This window comes from Anolis carolinensis, unplaced genomic scaffold (genome assembly GCF_035594765.1).
Source record: "Anolis carolinensis isolate JA03-04 unplaced genomic scaffold, rAnoCar3.1.pri scaffold_11, whole genome shotgun sequence".
NCBI classification, from domain to species: Eukaryota; Metazoa; Chordata; class Lepidosauria; order Squamata; family Dactyloidae; genus Anolis; species Anolis carolinensis.
The window spans coordinates 7,534,482-7,551,925 of record NW_026943822.1 but is presented as its reverse complement, the minus strand read 5'-3'; the positions used below and the strand labels follow the sequence as shown (position 1 = coordinate 7,551,925).

At 39.5% G+C, this 17,444-nt stretch overlaps 1 protein-coding gene across 6 annotated transcripts in view; it reads right to left on the bottom strand.

Moving 5' to 3' along the window:
* Window positions 1-234: 234 nt before the first annotated feature.
* Window positions 235-17,444, bottom strand: part of dennd4a (DENN domain containing 4A) — an 80,462-nt gene continuing 63,252 nt past the window's right edge. For 5 of the 6 annotated variants that reach the window (XM_062963322.1, XM_062963321.1, XM_062963325.1 and 2 more), the window contains 8 exons: window positions 17,115-17,290; window positions 15,954-16,100; window positions 14,149-14,362; window positions 12,938-13,192; window positions 7,251-7,368; window positions 6,833-6,995; window positions 5,203-5,267; window positions 235-4,063 (listed from right to left, as the gene is read on the bottom strand). In XM_062963322.1, coding sequence (XP_062819392.1) covers window positions 3,927-4,063; window positions 5,203-5,267; window positions 6,833-6,995; window positions 7,251-7,368; window positions 12,938-13,192; window positions 14,149-14,362; window positions 15,954-16,100; window positions 17,115-17,290 — 1,275 coding nt within the window. In that variant the 3' untranslated portion in view covers window positions 235-3,926. The remainder of the gene's footprint in view (window positions 4,064-5,202; window positions 5,268-6,832; window positions 6,996-7,250; window positions 7,369-12,937; window positions 13,193-14,148; window positions 14,363-15,953; window positions 16,101-17,114; window positions 17,291-17,444) is intronic. The other variant, XM_008120843.3, reaches the window with a different exon arrangement.

Genomic DNA, 17,444 nt, shown 5'->3' with positions numbered 1-17,444 from the left:
TTCTGAAACGTGGCTAGACAGCCCGGAAAACTCACAGCAACCCAATACTTCTAAATAGTGTTTTTTTATTTGCAAGAAACAATGCTTGGGGACACTGAGGCATCGGAAAGCACAGATGTTATTATCTCATAGGAACTGTTGGATTTTGTAATATTTCCGGTTGTGAAATTCCAGATAAAAGGATGCTCAGCCTGTATCAAAAATGGCAAATTTAAGACAACAGAACCACACGGATTTCTTTTCTTTTCTTTATTGAGCCATTGTAAAATATTAAATAGAACCAAAGTTCTATGAACTTTGAGGAGAAAAAGGCATTTCCCCCCTGCGTGAACATTAAAATATACACCTTGAAGTTGACCTACAAATTCAAAACCAAAAATAAACACTGACACAGATGTCCTTTTGTTGGTAAATAAAATGTCAACATTACATATGTACAAATCTACAGCCGTTCCTTTATGAAAGTGCTCTTTTGCAAGTGAATGTAATGTCTGTTTTGAAATTCCAATGAATTCATATTTTTTTTCCTCTCCAGAAATAAAGTACCAGTTTGTACCTCGTGCTTTAGGATTCTTTTATATATACATTTACATGGAATGAATATCCATTTCTCTCTTTGGAGTCAAGTATTCCCGATCGAAATACCAGAAGTCATATACACAATAAAGCCATATTTGTACAAACGAAAAATCCTAAAGTTACAGGGGATTTTGAACATGGAACTGAGTGAGAAATTATGCTTTTTTTGCCCAAAGTATTGAACAGATACTATAAAACAGACGATACATCATATAATGGAGGCGCAGAACTGTGGCTGGATCTACATTGACAAAGAATCCAGTTTTTGAATCCAGATTATCTGCTTTGAACTGGAAGCTCTTGACACGTCAGATTACTTATTTCTCCAGTTAAAGTATCCTCAGATAAAGAATTAGGAAAGGATTAATGCCTGCGACTTTGGAGGGCTGTGAAAGAAATATTACATTTTATGGACCAATGGTCCATCTAAGAAGCAGTTACCTGGAAAGATTTAGTGATGAAAATACCCAGAAACTGTTGCTCAAAATCCCAACATCTCAATGGAAATTGACATTAATAATAATAATAATAATGTTTCATTTCCTAACTATCTCTCCTCAAAGCAGGTTACAATATAGTTTAAACACACAGATGAAATATGAGGTTGTTAAAACACATACATTAAAAGACAAAGATATCAGATTAAAAGACATTAGGGCTGTGCTAGAAGACTTGCCAATCAAATCTGCAAATAATTGAATCTGCAAAATGTGGAGAGCCAACATCATCATCGTTGTTGTTGTTGTTATTATTATTATTACATCCCACTTTGATCTCTACTGAGACACAAAGCTGAACTGAAATGTCTAGACCAGACGGTAGGATTACTTCCAGATAAAGAAAAGGCATGAATTTGAAGCATGTTATTGATGGCCTTCGACCTCCATAAATGTGTTTTCCACACATTGAGAAGCATGTCAGCCAACAGCATTCCACATCACAAGCTAAACCATTTTTGGAAACTAAGGAGGCTTTGAAACCGATTTCATTGAGTTTATGGGCAAACAATTCCACTTTGCACTGACTAATAATGATCACTATGTAACACGATTTTTGTTCCCGGGTTATAAATGTCGTTTCTTAATTGGTTCTGTCATGAAAACATGGGGAAAGTTGATCAAACTGCAAAAACTTTGTTTTGGTGGGACAGATATCCTGCTATAACACATTTTGCGATAGTTTTCCAATGAAGATCTCACCATAAGAGTCTCAACCAATTCAACCTAGTTTGTGGCAGCCACAAAAACAACGAAGTTTCTGGAGTAGAACAACTACTTTCAAAGTAAGGATCATTCAATTAAACAGGAAGTAACACTTTCAAACCAGGAACAGAACATTTTTAAAATTTGGTTACATAGTATAATGCTTCCTTCTAGAGTACCTAAACTAGAACTGATAGGATACACTGAGTTGATATGAGTTTTCTTTGGCTGTGTTACCATGTTCCAGAGGCATTCTCTCCTGAAGTTTTACCCACATCTATAGCAGGCATCCTCAGAGGTCCTCACAACCTCTGAGGATGCCTGCCATCTATGTGGGCGAAACGTCAGGAGAAAATGCCTCTGGAACATGGCCATACAGCCTGGAATACTCACAGCAAACCAGTGATTCCAGCCATGAAAGCCTTTGACAACACATTGATACTTTGGCTCAAATCAAGATGTTCATTTGCATTAACTTTACTATTAAAGCCAACATGAGTGTGCACTTTTCTTATTCTCTCATCTGTTCAGACAACCCTGACACTTAAAAACAGTTTTTTCAAAAATATTTTGACAAAACTTGGAGATGTTTTGTTTTCTAAGCAAAGGCAAAATATAGATTTGTAGGTTTTTATATATATCACTGCAAACACAAAATGGAGCTCGGGAAGAGACATGGGCCTTCTTCTGTCATACACTCAAAATTCCTATGAAAAATAATGGTTTTCCCCGCTGGGATCTAAAGAAAGGCATGATGCTTTAGGGCCATCCCTCTGGAACAGCAAGCAGTCAATCCCTTGAAATGAATGGCAAAGCGCTTTTGAAAATGCTTTCAAAAACCAGTATATGATCTGGTTAATAATAATAATAATAATAATAATAATAATAATAATAATAATAATAATAATAATAATAATAATGGCTTGCCGTTTGAAGGAGAATGGCCCAAGTTCCTACAGATGGCCCTAAAGTCCCTTTTTAGATTCTCATCTTTGTTAAGGAATTATCTGCACAGCAGTGGCTTCTGGACAGAGCTTGGAAATGTTAGTATCAACGCATGAGAATTGAAATAATTGGAGCAAATTAATTCCCTTGAGTCAAAATATTGAGCAGACATGATCATAATTTCTTAACATTCATCAATAATAAAAAGTTAATTCTATTTCTTTTAAATGACCCAAAATGATGACTTATCTCCTCTCCACTACTCCACCAAAAGCAACACGTGTAAAATGGGAAATATTGTAAATAGTTAAAAATATATTATTGACACTTTAAATAATTTTAGATTTTTAAAAATTCTTGATTTTTTTTGGACAAAGGAGAGGTCACAAATTCATTTCTAAGAGAAGATTTCTAATATTTGCTCTCAAAAGCCGTGCTTCTCACAAATTCCTTTCTGAGAAGATCCAGTCAAGGAGACCTCAAAGGACTTGTCACCCCAGATTTCTGAAAAGTGACAAATGCATCTTTAATTCTGACCATTTTACACAAGTCTGTAATTCTTTTCAGCTAAAATTTGCAAATGTAGATTCCTCTTTTTCTTTTTTTCCCTTTTGGAAAATATATTGACAATTCTTATTCTGGTTTAGTAAAAGTTATCTTTCTGTATTAATTTTTGTTTTGTTTTTTTAAAAAAAGAGTGGATTTTTGTTTTCTTGGGGGAGAAAAAAACAATTTGCTATAAACCTTCTTCTGAAGGAGGGAAAAAGGTATTGCTTATGCAACAGGCTCGTTTAATTCGCTATTTAAAAAGTTAAAAAAATAAGAACTTACTATAAATAATTTAAAATATTATACAACTCTGGTATGCACTCTGTAACGTTCCTCCCTTCGCAAACATTCTCTGTAAACAGTTTTGAAAAAAGCTTATTTTGTTCATGCAAACTTTTAGTGCATGGTTTTGGTCCGTATCTTTGCTTCATCTTCCATTGGATAATATCTCCATGTAGTGGTTTGCAGAGACCATCCCAGTAAAGAGAGCCTTCCTTGGCCCATTGTTTATGAGTCATTCAAATATCATTCTGGGAAATTTGGATTAAAAAACAATCTGAATGTGAATGGAGAAGGGCAAAAGTCTTTCTGAAGTCTCTCTCGTTCTTTTTCTATACATATGAACACTGCAAAGAATTCCTTTTATATCTCTTAAAGGTATGGTTCCCCAAATATTTTCCGACACTCCATCACTCCAGTGCTAGGAGGTCTGTCGCAATTGTGGGTGCTCTTGATCTGGTTTGCCGTCAGGCGGTCGTAAGCCATTTTGTATTCTCTGTCAAAAGCATCTGCAACAACAAGGCAAAATCAATGGAAACGCTAGACCAAAGGAATAAGGAACATTTGAAAGGGTTTTTTGGGGGGACTGTTTCTATATCAGAGGAGCAAGCAGCATGTTTCCGTTGATCTTTAATTCATTTTCAAAGGATCTGAGCAAAGGAAGTCCAAACAAAAAATACTGGAAAACAGAAATTAGTCCATAATTCTTTCACGTCTCACTTTGCCAACTGTTTTGTGAGAAAACAAGAATAATGGAGGAAAAACTACTGAGAAAAAGACAGAATCACAAAGTTGGAAGAGACCCCAAGGGCCATCCAGTCCAAACCCATGATAATAATAATACAGTAGAGTCTTGCTTATTCAAACTCCACTTATCCAATGTTCTGTATTATCCAGTGCAGTCGGCCTTTTCATTGTCAATGCTTTTATAGTCAATGTTTTAAATACATTGCGATGTTTTGGTGCTAAATTGGTAAATACAGTAATTACTACATTACACCATGTATTGAACTGCTTTTTTTGTTGATTTGTTGTAAAACATGATGTTTTGGTGCTTAATTTGTAAAATCATAATGTAATTTGATGTTTAATAGGCTTTTCCTTAGTCCCTCCTTATTATCCAACATTTCACTTATCCAATGTTCTGCCGACCCGTTTATGTTGGATAAGTGAGACTCTAATAATAACTTTATTCTTGTATCTCGCCACTATCTCCCCAAAGGGACTCGGGGCGGTTCACATGGAGACAAGCCCAACAGTAAAATAGATTAAAACACAGTACATAGATTAAAACCATATAAACAATTAAATAAAAAACAGCAGAAAACACATGATCAACAATTGCTTTAAAAACCTGGCCACAAGGACAACAAATGTGGAGGGTGACTAGTGCAAGACTGTAAATAGGATTCGTGGGAAGTATAGGGATCTGTAAAAAGGCAGGGATTTGGGCCATTTCGCAGGTCCTTGCATCTCTCGATCCAGTTGCATTTCTCTCCAGCATCACAAAAGGTACGAACTGTTACATCTTGAGAGCTCCCAAAATTTTAGGAAACTTTATTAATACCAGACAAGGGATACCCAACCTGTATTTATAATTTCCAAAGAAACCATTAGCAGTGAACATCTCTATAAACCTGTAACTCACCTATATCAATGTTCTCTCTTCCAAGGGCAACAAGGGAGAGGAACAAAATTTCTCTGTAAAGGCTCCTAAAAAGAAAGAATTGCAAAGCGTTACTGTATTATAATTTAAATATATGAGATTAGACATTGACATTAGAACTGCACTCCAAGTACTCCAGAAGATATTTTCCAGCACAAATAAAAATAAATAAAATAAAATTTAATGGGACGGTAAGCCTTGCAAAGCATGGGAGTTGTAGATGCAGAAATATTTCTATTTTCAGGCAAGAAGCTCTCAAGAGATAAAGCCTCTATCTGGAGGCTGTTTCTACTAACAATAAGCTGGGCACTACATTTTGTATTTTTTCTGAACTTTATTAGTAAGAGCAGCAATAAGTTTCTTTGCAGATGTTATACTTTAAATAAGGCTTCATGAAAAAAATAAGGAAAAAAAAACTTTCCCCAGATTTTTCCTATCTTTCCCCAGCCTTCACGGGTCTACTTCAATTGGAAGTGTTAGGCTAGATCTATACTGCCACATAAGGCAGTTTGAACCACATTATATGGTCAGTGTAGACACATACCAAATGATATTGCAATTAGGGTTGCACAGTGTGTTAAAGCGCTGAGCTGCTGAACTGGTGGACCAAAAGGTCCCAGGTTCAAATCCTGGGAGCGGAATGAGTGCCCGCTGTTAGCCCCAGTTCCTGCTAACCTAGCAGTTCGAAAACATGCAAATGTGAGTAGATCAATAGGTACCGCTCTGGCAGGAAGGTAACGGCGCTCCATGCAGTCATGCCGGCCACATAACCTGGAGATGTCTATGGACAACGCCGACTCTTCAGCTTAGAAATTGAGATGAGCACCAACTCCCAGAGTCGGTCACAACTGGACTTAACGTCAGGGGAAACCTTTACCTTTACCTTAAACCTTGCCCCGTTTCGTGTCCCAGCTTTCACTGAGGGTCCCGATCCACTTTGTGGGAGCCTCCCAAAATTGGGGAAGTGTTTTTGATTTGGGGCTCTGGAAATTGGACTATTATTGGGGGGGGGGGGTCGCACTCACTGGCTCCCTTTCCCAGTGCACGCTTTAAGGAGGCTTCCATTCTTCTTACCTGGCACCTGTTGTTTCTACTCTAGAGTAAGAGGTGCCCAGCTGCAGGCACTGGCAGCCTCACATGCTTTCCAGGCCTGCCTGCATGCCACGCCACACCACACATGCACTTTCCTTGGAAAGAAAGTGCATGTGTGGTGTGGCATGTAGGCCCAGAAAGTGTGCACACCTGCCAGTGCCTGCAGACGAGTGCCTCTTAGCCTCTTCCTCTAGAGTAAGAGGCAGTCAGCTGCAGGCATGCTCCAGACCTGCCTGAGGTACACTGCCTGCCATACATTGTCTTTCCAAGGCAAGTTTGGCTGCAGACAAAAGCAGGTTTTCATGTTGAGCAGATTTTTGTGCAGGGAGGGGGCTTCCCGTTTCGTGCTCCTGAAGATACAGAAGACATGAAAGAAATAGTAGAAACGGTAGGAAAGAATGTTGTGCACAACTCTAATGGCAATGTAGATGCTGCCTCTGACTCCCGCCATGTGGACCCTGTGGAGTAAATACCTTCCTGCCTTTAAAACACAAACAGTAGCCCCCTTTGACTGATTTACCTTTGCCTCTTCATTTGTGGGACTCTGCTAAGTCTTTCTAGGATTTGACTCATCGGTCCATAGACGTCATTCATCTTAATGCTTTTTACCATGTTTCTCAAAAGCTCCTGGTTAAAAGAAGCGTCATCCTTCTGCAGGAGGTGAACTATGGGGTACTTTTGAGCTGGAAAAAGGAAACATGAAATATTCAAGATGGAAAACTATAGCAAGGGGGAAACAAAGGTAAAAAGGAAACAGACTTGAGTCTGCTTCTTAGAAAGCCAATGTTTTACCAAGCTACAGCCAATCCAGTGAAGTCACAGAGGGCCACTTCACCTAGCAACAACTTTTGTGTTACAAACATACATATATAGACTTTTATATAGATAGCAGGCAATAATATGCAAAACATCTTCCAAATCAAATATAAATAACTTACTATGGGCATTCCACAAAATGTACAGAGGTTGCCCTGGATCTTTGTGCAACTTCATGTTGTCCCACAACATCTGGATGAGAACATATTTGCTATCCTCCAAAATGCAGTTTCTTGGAATCTGAAGATGAAGAACAGAAAAAGCAAGTCTATAAATATATGACAAGAAACTGTAGCGTATCAGGAAACTCGCTTGAGTTAACATATGCATAAAGGAGCGGGAACAATTCTACTACAGTTTCATGAGGTTTTTTTTTTTAATGGGTCTCTATTTTAACAGTGACTGATGCCCTCCGATTTCTGTCCTTTATTATCATTTCTCATTTTATTTAGATAATTTTTACCCCGATCCTCAGCCACAAAAGCACTCAGAGCAGTTTGCAAAATGTTCATTTGCCCTCAGGCTTACAAACTACACAAGAAAATTGGATGTAATACATAAAACAGGATGGAATTGTCTCTTGCTGGCTGCCTCCCACTTTATGGCCGGAGGAAGGGCAATTGAAAGTAGGCCCTGAATCCTTTACTTTACTTTTCTTTAGCTTTATCCTTTACTTTTCAATAACCTCTCCTCCAATATGGCCAGAATCATTTGAGTGTAATATTCCTCCTCTTAGGTGGAATTAGATAACAATGGCATTATTGCCAATAATAATAATAATAATAATAATAATAATAATAATAATAATAATAATAATAATAATATAATATTAACTTCATTTCTATCCCGCTCTTCTCACCCCGTAGGAGACTCAGAGCGGCATACAAAACACATCTAGGCAAAAATTCAATGCCTTATACAAAGGAAATAAAACATAACATTTCAATTCAATTTAAAATTCAGTTATATTAAACCATTTGTAAAATTATTATTATTATTAACTACATTTCTATCCCACTCTTCTCACCCCGTAGGGGACTCAGAGCGGCATACAAGATACATCTAGGCAAAAATTCAATGCCTTATCCAGTATTGAATTTAGAGTTCTATACAGAAATCATTTGTGCCAAATATTCTTGCACATAATTTGGGCCCAGGCTATACAGAGGACTATATTCTGCCATATAATAATAATAATAATAATAATAATAATAATAATAATAATATCACACAGTCCTAAACACTTGGGAAGTGTTTGACTTGTGATTTTTTGATATGAAATCCAGCATATACATCTCGTTTGCTGTGTCATACTCTGTCTTTGTGCCAATAATAATAATAATGATGATGGTGATGATGATAATAATAATAATAATAATAATAATAATAATAATAGTATATCAGACAGTCCTAAACACTTGGGAAGTGTTCGACTTGTGATTTTGTGATACGAAATCCAGCATATACATCTCGTTTGCTGTGTCATACTCTGTCTTTGTTCCAATAATAATAATAATAATAATAATAATAATAATAATAATAATAGTTCTAGACTCTTGGGAAGTGTCTTGTTGTGTTTCAAATAATAATAATAATAATAATAATAATTAATAATAATACAAAATCCAGCATGTCTATCTTGTTTGTTGTGTCATAATAATAATAATAATAATAATTAATAATAATACAAAATCCAGCATGTCTATCTTGTTTGTTGTGTCATAATAATAATAATAATAATAATAATAATCCCCCCTGCAGGTGCCACCTTGACGTGGTGGGGGGGCTTAGCTGCTCCAATGATGACTGAGGGCTGTGCTGGCGGTAGTGTAACTACCGGCAGGTCCAACCAAGCCAGAGAGGCCTCAGCTGAGGAGCACAACCAAGAGCACCTAACCCATTAGCATTATGGAGAATCAAACCCAAACGAAGTCTATACTGGCTCGGTCGTCGCCCAGGATAAAAAGGACCGCGGTGGATGCTGCTGATTCTGGACATCCATCGACAAGTGGGCTACGGAATCATCAAAACCCAAATGAACAGTCACAGAAGCGGCAAAAATATACAATGCCAGAAAACCGCACAATTATGAAATGCTACTACAAATCTGAACCTCAAAGGCGTGGCTACCAAAAAAGGATGCATCAGCTATGGAAACAAGAGTACCCTGACTCACAGATAACAGAACCCCGACTGGCTGACCAACGAAGATTCATAATCAGAAACAAAGTGTTCAGTGAAGTTGAACTCGAAGAAATCCAGAAAATTTGCAAAGTAGATTACCATCAGACCACAGCACAGACAGCAGCAGAGACTCCAGCAACACTTGGAATGGTGGAACAGATTGAACCAGAAGAAAGTGTGGCGCTTTTGCAAGAATTTGAGGAACCAGCACTTGAAACATCTGTTGAACCACCAGGAACCTTGACAGCAAGACAACAAGAGCTCAAGGATAAGATCATGGCTCATGCTGCAGCAAATGCAATAAGACAGCGGCTCCCAACTCTAAAAACAGTGCCCAAGAGACACCTGGCGCCTCTCATGAAAGATGTGAATGCAGCACTCTCCACTGTCCAAATAACATCAATTGAACAAACAAACCAGTTTGCCTACAGTGCAGCAGTGATAGTAACAGAAGAACTTGGGCTCCTACAACCAAGGCAGCCCCAAAGAAAATCGACTGGAAAACCAAAGTGGAAGGTCAGGCTAGAGTTGAAAATCAAGAAACTTAGATCAGATGCAAGTAACCTGAAAAATATGAAAGAGAGGAAACTGAAGAATGACAAAATCAAGCAATACCTGATCCGAAAGTACTGGCTGAACACCAGAAAAATTGAAGAAGCTTTGGAAATCGTGAAAGAACAAATTACAGCAACAGCCAGAAAAATTGAAAGGTATGAAGCCAGAATCATCCAGTACAGACAAAATCAACTGTTTCAATCAGACCAAAGACGGTTCTACCAGAGTCTGAACCAAACAACAGACACAGTAACCATAAAGCCAGAGAAAACTGCAACAACAAAGTTCTGGAAAGAACTTTGGGAAAATAATAAAAACTACAACAAAAACGCTGGGTGGATAAAGGAGTTTGAAGGAAAATTCTCACAGAACAAAATGGAACTGATGGAAATAACAACTGAAATGATCAGCAAACGAGTGCAAAAAGTCAAGAACTGGACATCGCCTGGTAGTGATCAACTTCATGGATTTTGGCTCAAACATCTGATTAGTTTACATGGAAAAATGGCCCAACAATTCAATGAGATGCTGCAGAAAGGAAGTATCAGTGAATGGCTAACAACTGGAAGAACATACCTGATACAAAAGGATCCAGCAAAAGGAGCAGCACCAGGAAACTACAGGCCAATAACGTGTCTGCCCACTATGTTTAAACTACTGACTGGCATCATAGCTGACAGAATTCAAGACTATCTTGAAGAAAAAAACATCTTGCCAGATGAACAGAAAGGCAACAAACGGAAAAGCAGGGGCACAAAAGACCAGTTATTGATTGACAAAATGATACTGGAGAACTGTAAGAGCCGAAAAGCTAATCTTCACATGACGTGGATTGACTACAAAAAGGCCTTTGACTCACTCCCACACAGCTGGATCATCAAGTGCCTGGACGCCATCGGGATTTGTAAAACAGTTGGCACCTTCATTGAAAACATGATGGAGCACTGGAAAACTGAACTGTTTGTTGGAAATGAAAGCTATGGACTTGTCAACATCAGGAGAGGAATTTTCCAGGGAGATTCATTGTCCCCTCTGCTTTTCATTATTGCCATGATCCCTCTGTCAACAATCTTACAAAAAACAAATCTCGGCTATCAAATATCTAAGAATTCTCACAAAATTTCACATTTGATGTACATAGATGACCTGAAGCTATATGGGAAAACGGAAACTGAAATCCAGTCTCTGACCAACACTGTCCGAATTTTTAGCACTGATATCAACATGGAGTTTGGTTTGGACAAATGTTCGACAGTGGCATTGAAGAAGGGAAAAACCATTGAAAGTGAGGGCATAAATATGCCCAATGGCCAAACAATAAAGTGTCACCAGCCAGAGGCCTATAAATATCTGGGCATACTACAGCTGGACAACATCAAGCATGAACATGTGAAAACTGTGGTCAGTAAAGAATACACACAAAGGGTCAGAAAAATTCTCAAAAGCAAGCTCAATGGAGGCAACACCATCAAGGCCATAAACACCTGGGCCATACCTGTCATAAGATATACTGCTGGCATTATAAATTGGACACAGGTGGAACTGGACAATTTGGACAGAAAAACAAGAAAACTCATGACCATTCATCATTCACTGCACCCTCGCAGTGATGTTGACCGGCTATATCTGCCTACAAGATCAGGGGGCAGAGGACTCTTACAAGTAAAGCAAGCAGTCAAAGAAGAAGAACATGCCCTGGCAGAATATGTCAAGCAAAGTGAAGAACCTGCTTTGATTGAAGTCAAAAATCAGAAACTCCTCAAAACACAGCAGACAAAAAACCAGTACAAGAAAACCGCACTACAAACTAGAGCTGACAGCTGGCACAACAAAACACTGCATGGAAAGTTCCTTGACAAAATTGAAGGAAAAGCTGATAAGGAGAAGACCTGGCTCTGGCTCACGAATGGGACCCTGAAGAAGGAGACAGAAGGCCTGATCCTTGCAGCCCAGGAGCAAGCCATCAGAACAAATGCAATTAAGGCCAAGATTGAAAAATCAGCTGATGACCCAAAATGCAGACTGTGCAAGGAAACCGACGAAACCATTGATCATATCCTCAGCTGCTGTAAGAAAATCGCACAGACAGACTACAAACAGAGGCACAACTATGTGGCCCAAATGATTCATTGGAACTTATGCCTCAAGTACCACCTCCCAGCAGCAAAGAACTGGTGGGATCACAAACCTGCAAAAGTATTGGAAAATGAACATGCAAAGATACTGTGGGACTTCCGAATCCAGACTGACAAAGTTCTGGAACACAACACACCAGACATCACAGTTGTGGAAAAGAAAAAGGTTTGGATCATTGATGTCGCCATCCCAGGTGACAGTCGCATTGACGAAAAACAACAGGAAAAACTCAGCTGCTATCAGGACCTCAAGATTGAACTTCAAAGACTCTGGCAGAAACCAGTACAGGTGGTCCCGGTGGTGATGGGCACACTGGGTGCTGTGCCAAAAGATCTCAGCCGGCATTTGGAAACAATAGACATTGACAAAATCACCATCTGCCAACTGCAAAAGGCCACCCTACTGGGATCTGCGCACATCATCAGAAAATACATCACACAGTCCTAGACACTTGGGAAGTGTTCGACTTGTGGTTTTGCGAAACGAAATCCAGCATGTCTATCTTGTTTGCTGTGCCATACAACGTCGTTGTGTTGATAATAATAATAATAATAATAATAGATTTTAATTTATTATCCGCCTCTCCTTTCGGCTCAAAACCAGGCACAATATAATTAAATACATCTATAAAATCACATATAAACCAGCCTGAAGTCTGTATCTTAGTACAAATGGGGAGAATGCAGGAGATAACCTTTTCAGTGGCTGCTCAGTCAGTAAAAAAGGGGAAATAGTACAAAAAGTGAGCAAAAAGAACAGGAAGATGGTTAAAGATCTGGGTAAACTGGGCACAGTGTAAAAGCCCAACTAGACAAGGCACCAATCATGCAAATAGTGGCTTTACTGAGAAAGGGTTGGAGGAAGGAAAAGCTATATATGTAGGCATTAATTCAGAAAGGATGCTGTGCGGTCAAGGAAACTCATTTTGCCTTACCTTTGAGTTCTTATTGCAGTGCTCCGAGGACAGGATTAACCCTGGAAGGTTACTGGGCAGGTCCAGGCGCCGGAAGTACCACACTAGGTTCCAGAAGACAATGGGATGGTGGTCCACAAAGGCTGCCACCGCAATCGCATGGTCTCCTTCATTTTCTAATAAGCTTTCAAGCTCCTTCCACACAACCAGAGGACTCAAGTAAGGGACAGTGATAGGCTCTGGGCTGGGGAAATGCCACTCTATCCCCAGGGGGTCCTGGTGGACAGACAGACAGAAAAAGAAAGGGGAGAGGGAAAGACGAAAGAAAGAAAGAAAGAAAGAAAGAAAGAAAGAAAGAAAGAAAGAAAGAAAGAAAGAAAGAAGCATGATTAGTCTCTGTCCTCTAAGATTTTGTCTAGAGGTTTGATAGTGCTTTTCCTGCATAGTAGGGGGCTGGACTAGATGGTGCATGTGGTCTCTTCCAACTCCATTATACAGGATCTTTTGCCATTTTAAGATAAAGACAACAGCAAAAGGAATCATAGTTGGGAGAGACCCAAAGGGCCATTCAGTCCAACCTGCTTCTGCCAGGCAGGAAAAGCACAATCAAAGCCCCCCCCCTCCTCCCATAGATGGCCATCCTGCCTGTTTAAAAACCTCCAAAGAAGGAGATTCTGTTACACTCTGAGGAAGAGAGTTCCACCGAGACACAACTCTTCTTATGATCAAGAGGTTCTTCCTAATAATGTTCAGGTGGGATCTCCTTTCCTGTAATTTGAACCCATTGCTCCGAGTCCTAGTTTCAAGGGCAGCAGAAAATAAGCCTGCTCCCTCTTCCTTATAACAACCTTTCACAAATTTATACATGGCTCTCAGCCTTCTTTTCTGCAGGCTAAACATGCCCAGTTCTTTAAGATGCTCCTCCTTTCTGTCGTGATAAACTATTTATTATCTACCTCAGTTCTATTGTGATGGTCGAATTCCACTTTTATGATTTTGTTGTAAATTGAGCATGTTCAATCGGTGGCATCAAAATATTTAAAATGAATAGTGACAATAGAGCATGAGTGACGGAATCGAACTCCAGCATCACAACATTCTCCAAAGTGTTATTATAGAAAGAGACCTTTCCTTGGCTCTTTTGCACTAGCCCAACAAAGGCAATTGCCCTGAATAGATTTTGTCCTTGCTCAGAACATTCAAAGCTAATAAATGAAGGCCCATCCACTCACCGCTGTCCCTTGCAAAGAGGTGGGCAGGCTCCCTGTGGGGACCACGTGACCATTCTTGTGGCCCTCCGTCTCCTCTGGTTCCATGGGAATGGAGGTGCTGATGCTCCTGGACAAAGGGTGGCTGATGTGTTCAGTGCGGACAGCGTTCTGTTTCCTTCTGGAAGGGATCTGAATGCCCCTGGTGCAGCTGGCAGGTGATTGTTTGGAATTGCTGCTGGCAAAACATTTATTTCACTTTCTTTCCATTGAACAATTACATTCTCAAGATATTTCCTGTAAAGCTCCTCCCCATTTGCCCTACATTACATGTGTCAAACACAAGGGCCGAATGCTGGACTACAACTATATTCCTCATCATTAGACATTCTGACTAGAGCTGATGGGAGCTGAGATACAAGAACATCTGGAAGGCTGCAGTTTGTTCTATTTAGTCAGGAGAGTGGAGTTTTGAGTTAGATAGGATAGGATGTCTAACTTTCATCATCATCATCATCATCATCATCATTTAATTACTTATTAATCGCCCTCCATCCACAATGCTCTAGGCGATTTACAAGATAAAATTATAAAAGATAAAAATACATACATACAAATATTGATAAAATTAACATAGATCAAAAGTTCTAGTAAAGAGCCAGGTCTTGAGTGCTAGGGTGAAAGGCCCTAACTCACACCTGGCTCTCATATAGAGCGGCAAGGCATTCCATAAGGCAGGGGCAGAAATAGAAAAGGCTCTGCGTCTGGTCCTTTCCAAGTGCACTTCTCTAGGACCCGGTACATAAAGTAAGTCACGTTGGGATGGTCGTTGCGACCTCCAATGATGGGAGAAGGAGAGACGGTCCCTAAGGTACGATGGGCCCTGGCCGTAAAGAGTTTTAAAAGTCAGAACTAGCATCTTATATAAACCACGGTAATCGGTTGGAAGCCAATGCAGATGCTGCAGCACTGGTGTTATGTGGCATTTCAAGGGTGTTCTTGTGAGTAGCCTGGCTGCCGCATTCTGAACAATACGGAGCTTTAAAATGTCCTTTAACCTTTCCCCAACCTCAGAACACCAGTGCTGTTGGGTTACAATTCCCATTAACCCCAGTCTGCATGGTGGATCATCAAAGCTGATGGGAGTTGTTTTTCAAGAACATCTGGTTTTGAATTCTGATTGACGCCTTTCTGATGATGAAGGGAATTTTTAAAGATTCTAATCTACATTCTATGCTACCGCAGATCGGATTGGATGGATCAGGATAAAGTCTTTCTAGAGCAACACCTTACCAGAGAATCATAAAGAGACCTTATAGGTTATATAGTCCATCTCTTTGCTCAGTGCAAGATCACCAGCAAATGTGTTCTGAGTTCCTCTTTGTGAAGACAACCAAAGAAGACAACCTTTCTAGACAATGTGCGACAGGCCTTGACATATTTAATGAGCCCAATCGTGTGACTTCTCTATCATTTCTTCACCAAGTGGAAACTTTCCTTAGGTTTCGTTCTCCACCCATTTTTTCATCCTTCTATGAATCTCCCTCAACTTGCCCACTCAAAACAAGGGGCCCAGAACTGAACATAGCTCTCTGGCTGTGGCCAAAGAAGTTCAGAATGACCCTTACCCTCTGTAAGCTTTCTTGTCTAAATAATCCATAAATAAGTGCCCATAAGCAAACCAGTGGCCTCAGTCCAACTCCGAGTCTCAAACAGATCAGATGAAGTATAATTGTTAAAATGGTTCAGTTGAAACTTGTCTGCTAGTTGGGACAAGCAAAAAAATGAGGCCAAAAGTTTTTATTTCAGATGAAGCAGGTTGCATTTACCTATCTGAGTGTAAGCTGTCATGAGCAGGAACTAGGGATATTGTAAGTCCTGAAGTGGGATCAGAGGAGCAAGACTTTCCTGTATGGTTTGAAATGGAACAGGGCAGCTGCATGTTCTCTGATGAGGGACTGGACTTCAGGAAATACCTACAAGAAGCAGAAAAGTTTATGCGATGATGGGATTGTTACAGAATTGCAACAAGAAACAGCCCAATGAATTGATACATCTCATCGAGGGGAACGCTGGAGGTGCAAGATGCAGAAAGGCATCTTTTTTCCACATTTGGTGAACTTGATTTTTGGAGAAATGTAGTTAAAGAAACACACAAAATCATTACTAACAAGGTTAAGAAAAACCCAGAAATGTGTCTTTTAGGACTATTTAGGGAAAAAATTAGTAAAGGGGATGAAGAAGTTTGTCAATATAATAATAAATAATAATAACACTTTATTTATAACCCGCTTCCATCTCCCTGAGGAGATTTGGAGTGGTTCACATGGGGACCAAGCCCAATCAATAGATAAAACAATATGATGACAGCATACATAATTAAAATAATAACAGTAAAGTAACATTCATAAAATACATCAGCGAGCATCAGGACTAAACGGTGGGGCTATTAAGAAATTACAGGGAAGGCAGGCATGTGCAATGTAGCTTTGTTGCAGCCACATTGGCAATAGTGAAATCTTGTAAAGGCGTAAAAGAATTATCTAAAAAGGATCAGAAAGAAAAGTGATGAGACTATATTCAAATGGCCAAGCTAGACTATAATTACTAGACTATATTCAAATGACCAAGATATTCAGGGAGGAAATAATGAAGGGTTGCCTAAAAAACGGAGGCTAACATTTGAACATCTGGAAAGAAAGACAAATGTAAGATTTTAAAGTAGCCGCAAGGGGAATCTAATCTACCAAAGTAGTTATAAGGGTAGGTTTTATTAGGTATAAGATTCACAGTGAGTAGTGACGAAAGGCATAGGTGGAGGTGGGTTCATGGGTGAGAGGAAGGAGAGAAAGGGTTTGTTAGGATGTTGTAATGTATCTGTTTTGCTAGTTATTGTAATTTTTTGTTTTTGCTTGTTACTTGTATACAATAACATTAAAAATCTGAACCAAAAAAGAAAAGAAACAGCGCAATGAAAAACAATTGGCTACCTTCCGGGCCCCCGAAGGTCCCTGATTTCGATGTTCAGGAAAGGCAAGAACAAGTTCCCGCAGAAAGGGCAGGTGCTGTTCAGGTTGGAATCGTCAGCGGTCCATCCGGCCATGATTTCTTCATCATGGACGAGGCAGTCGCAGGTCCGGCACCGCGAACAACTTGAGATGAGGACCTGCAAGAAGTGCTGTGTTTAAGGCCATGGAACTGTGTTTTGCCTGACCAATGAGGACTATAGTATGTATGGCAGGGATCTCAGCCCATCCAAGTATGGGTTGTTATGACAAACTGGATATCAGGCAGGTTTGCAACTCTCACCAAACTCAGTC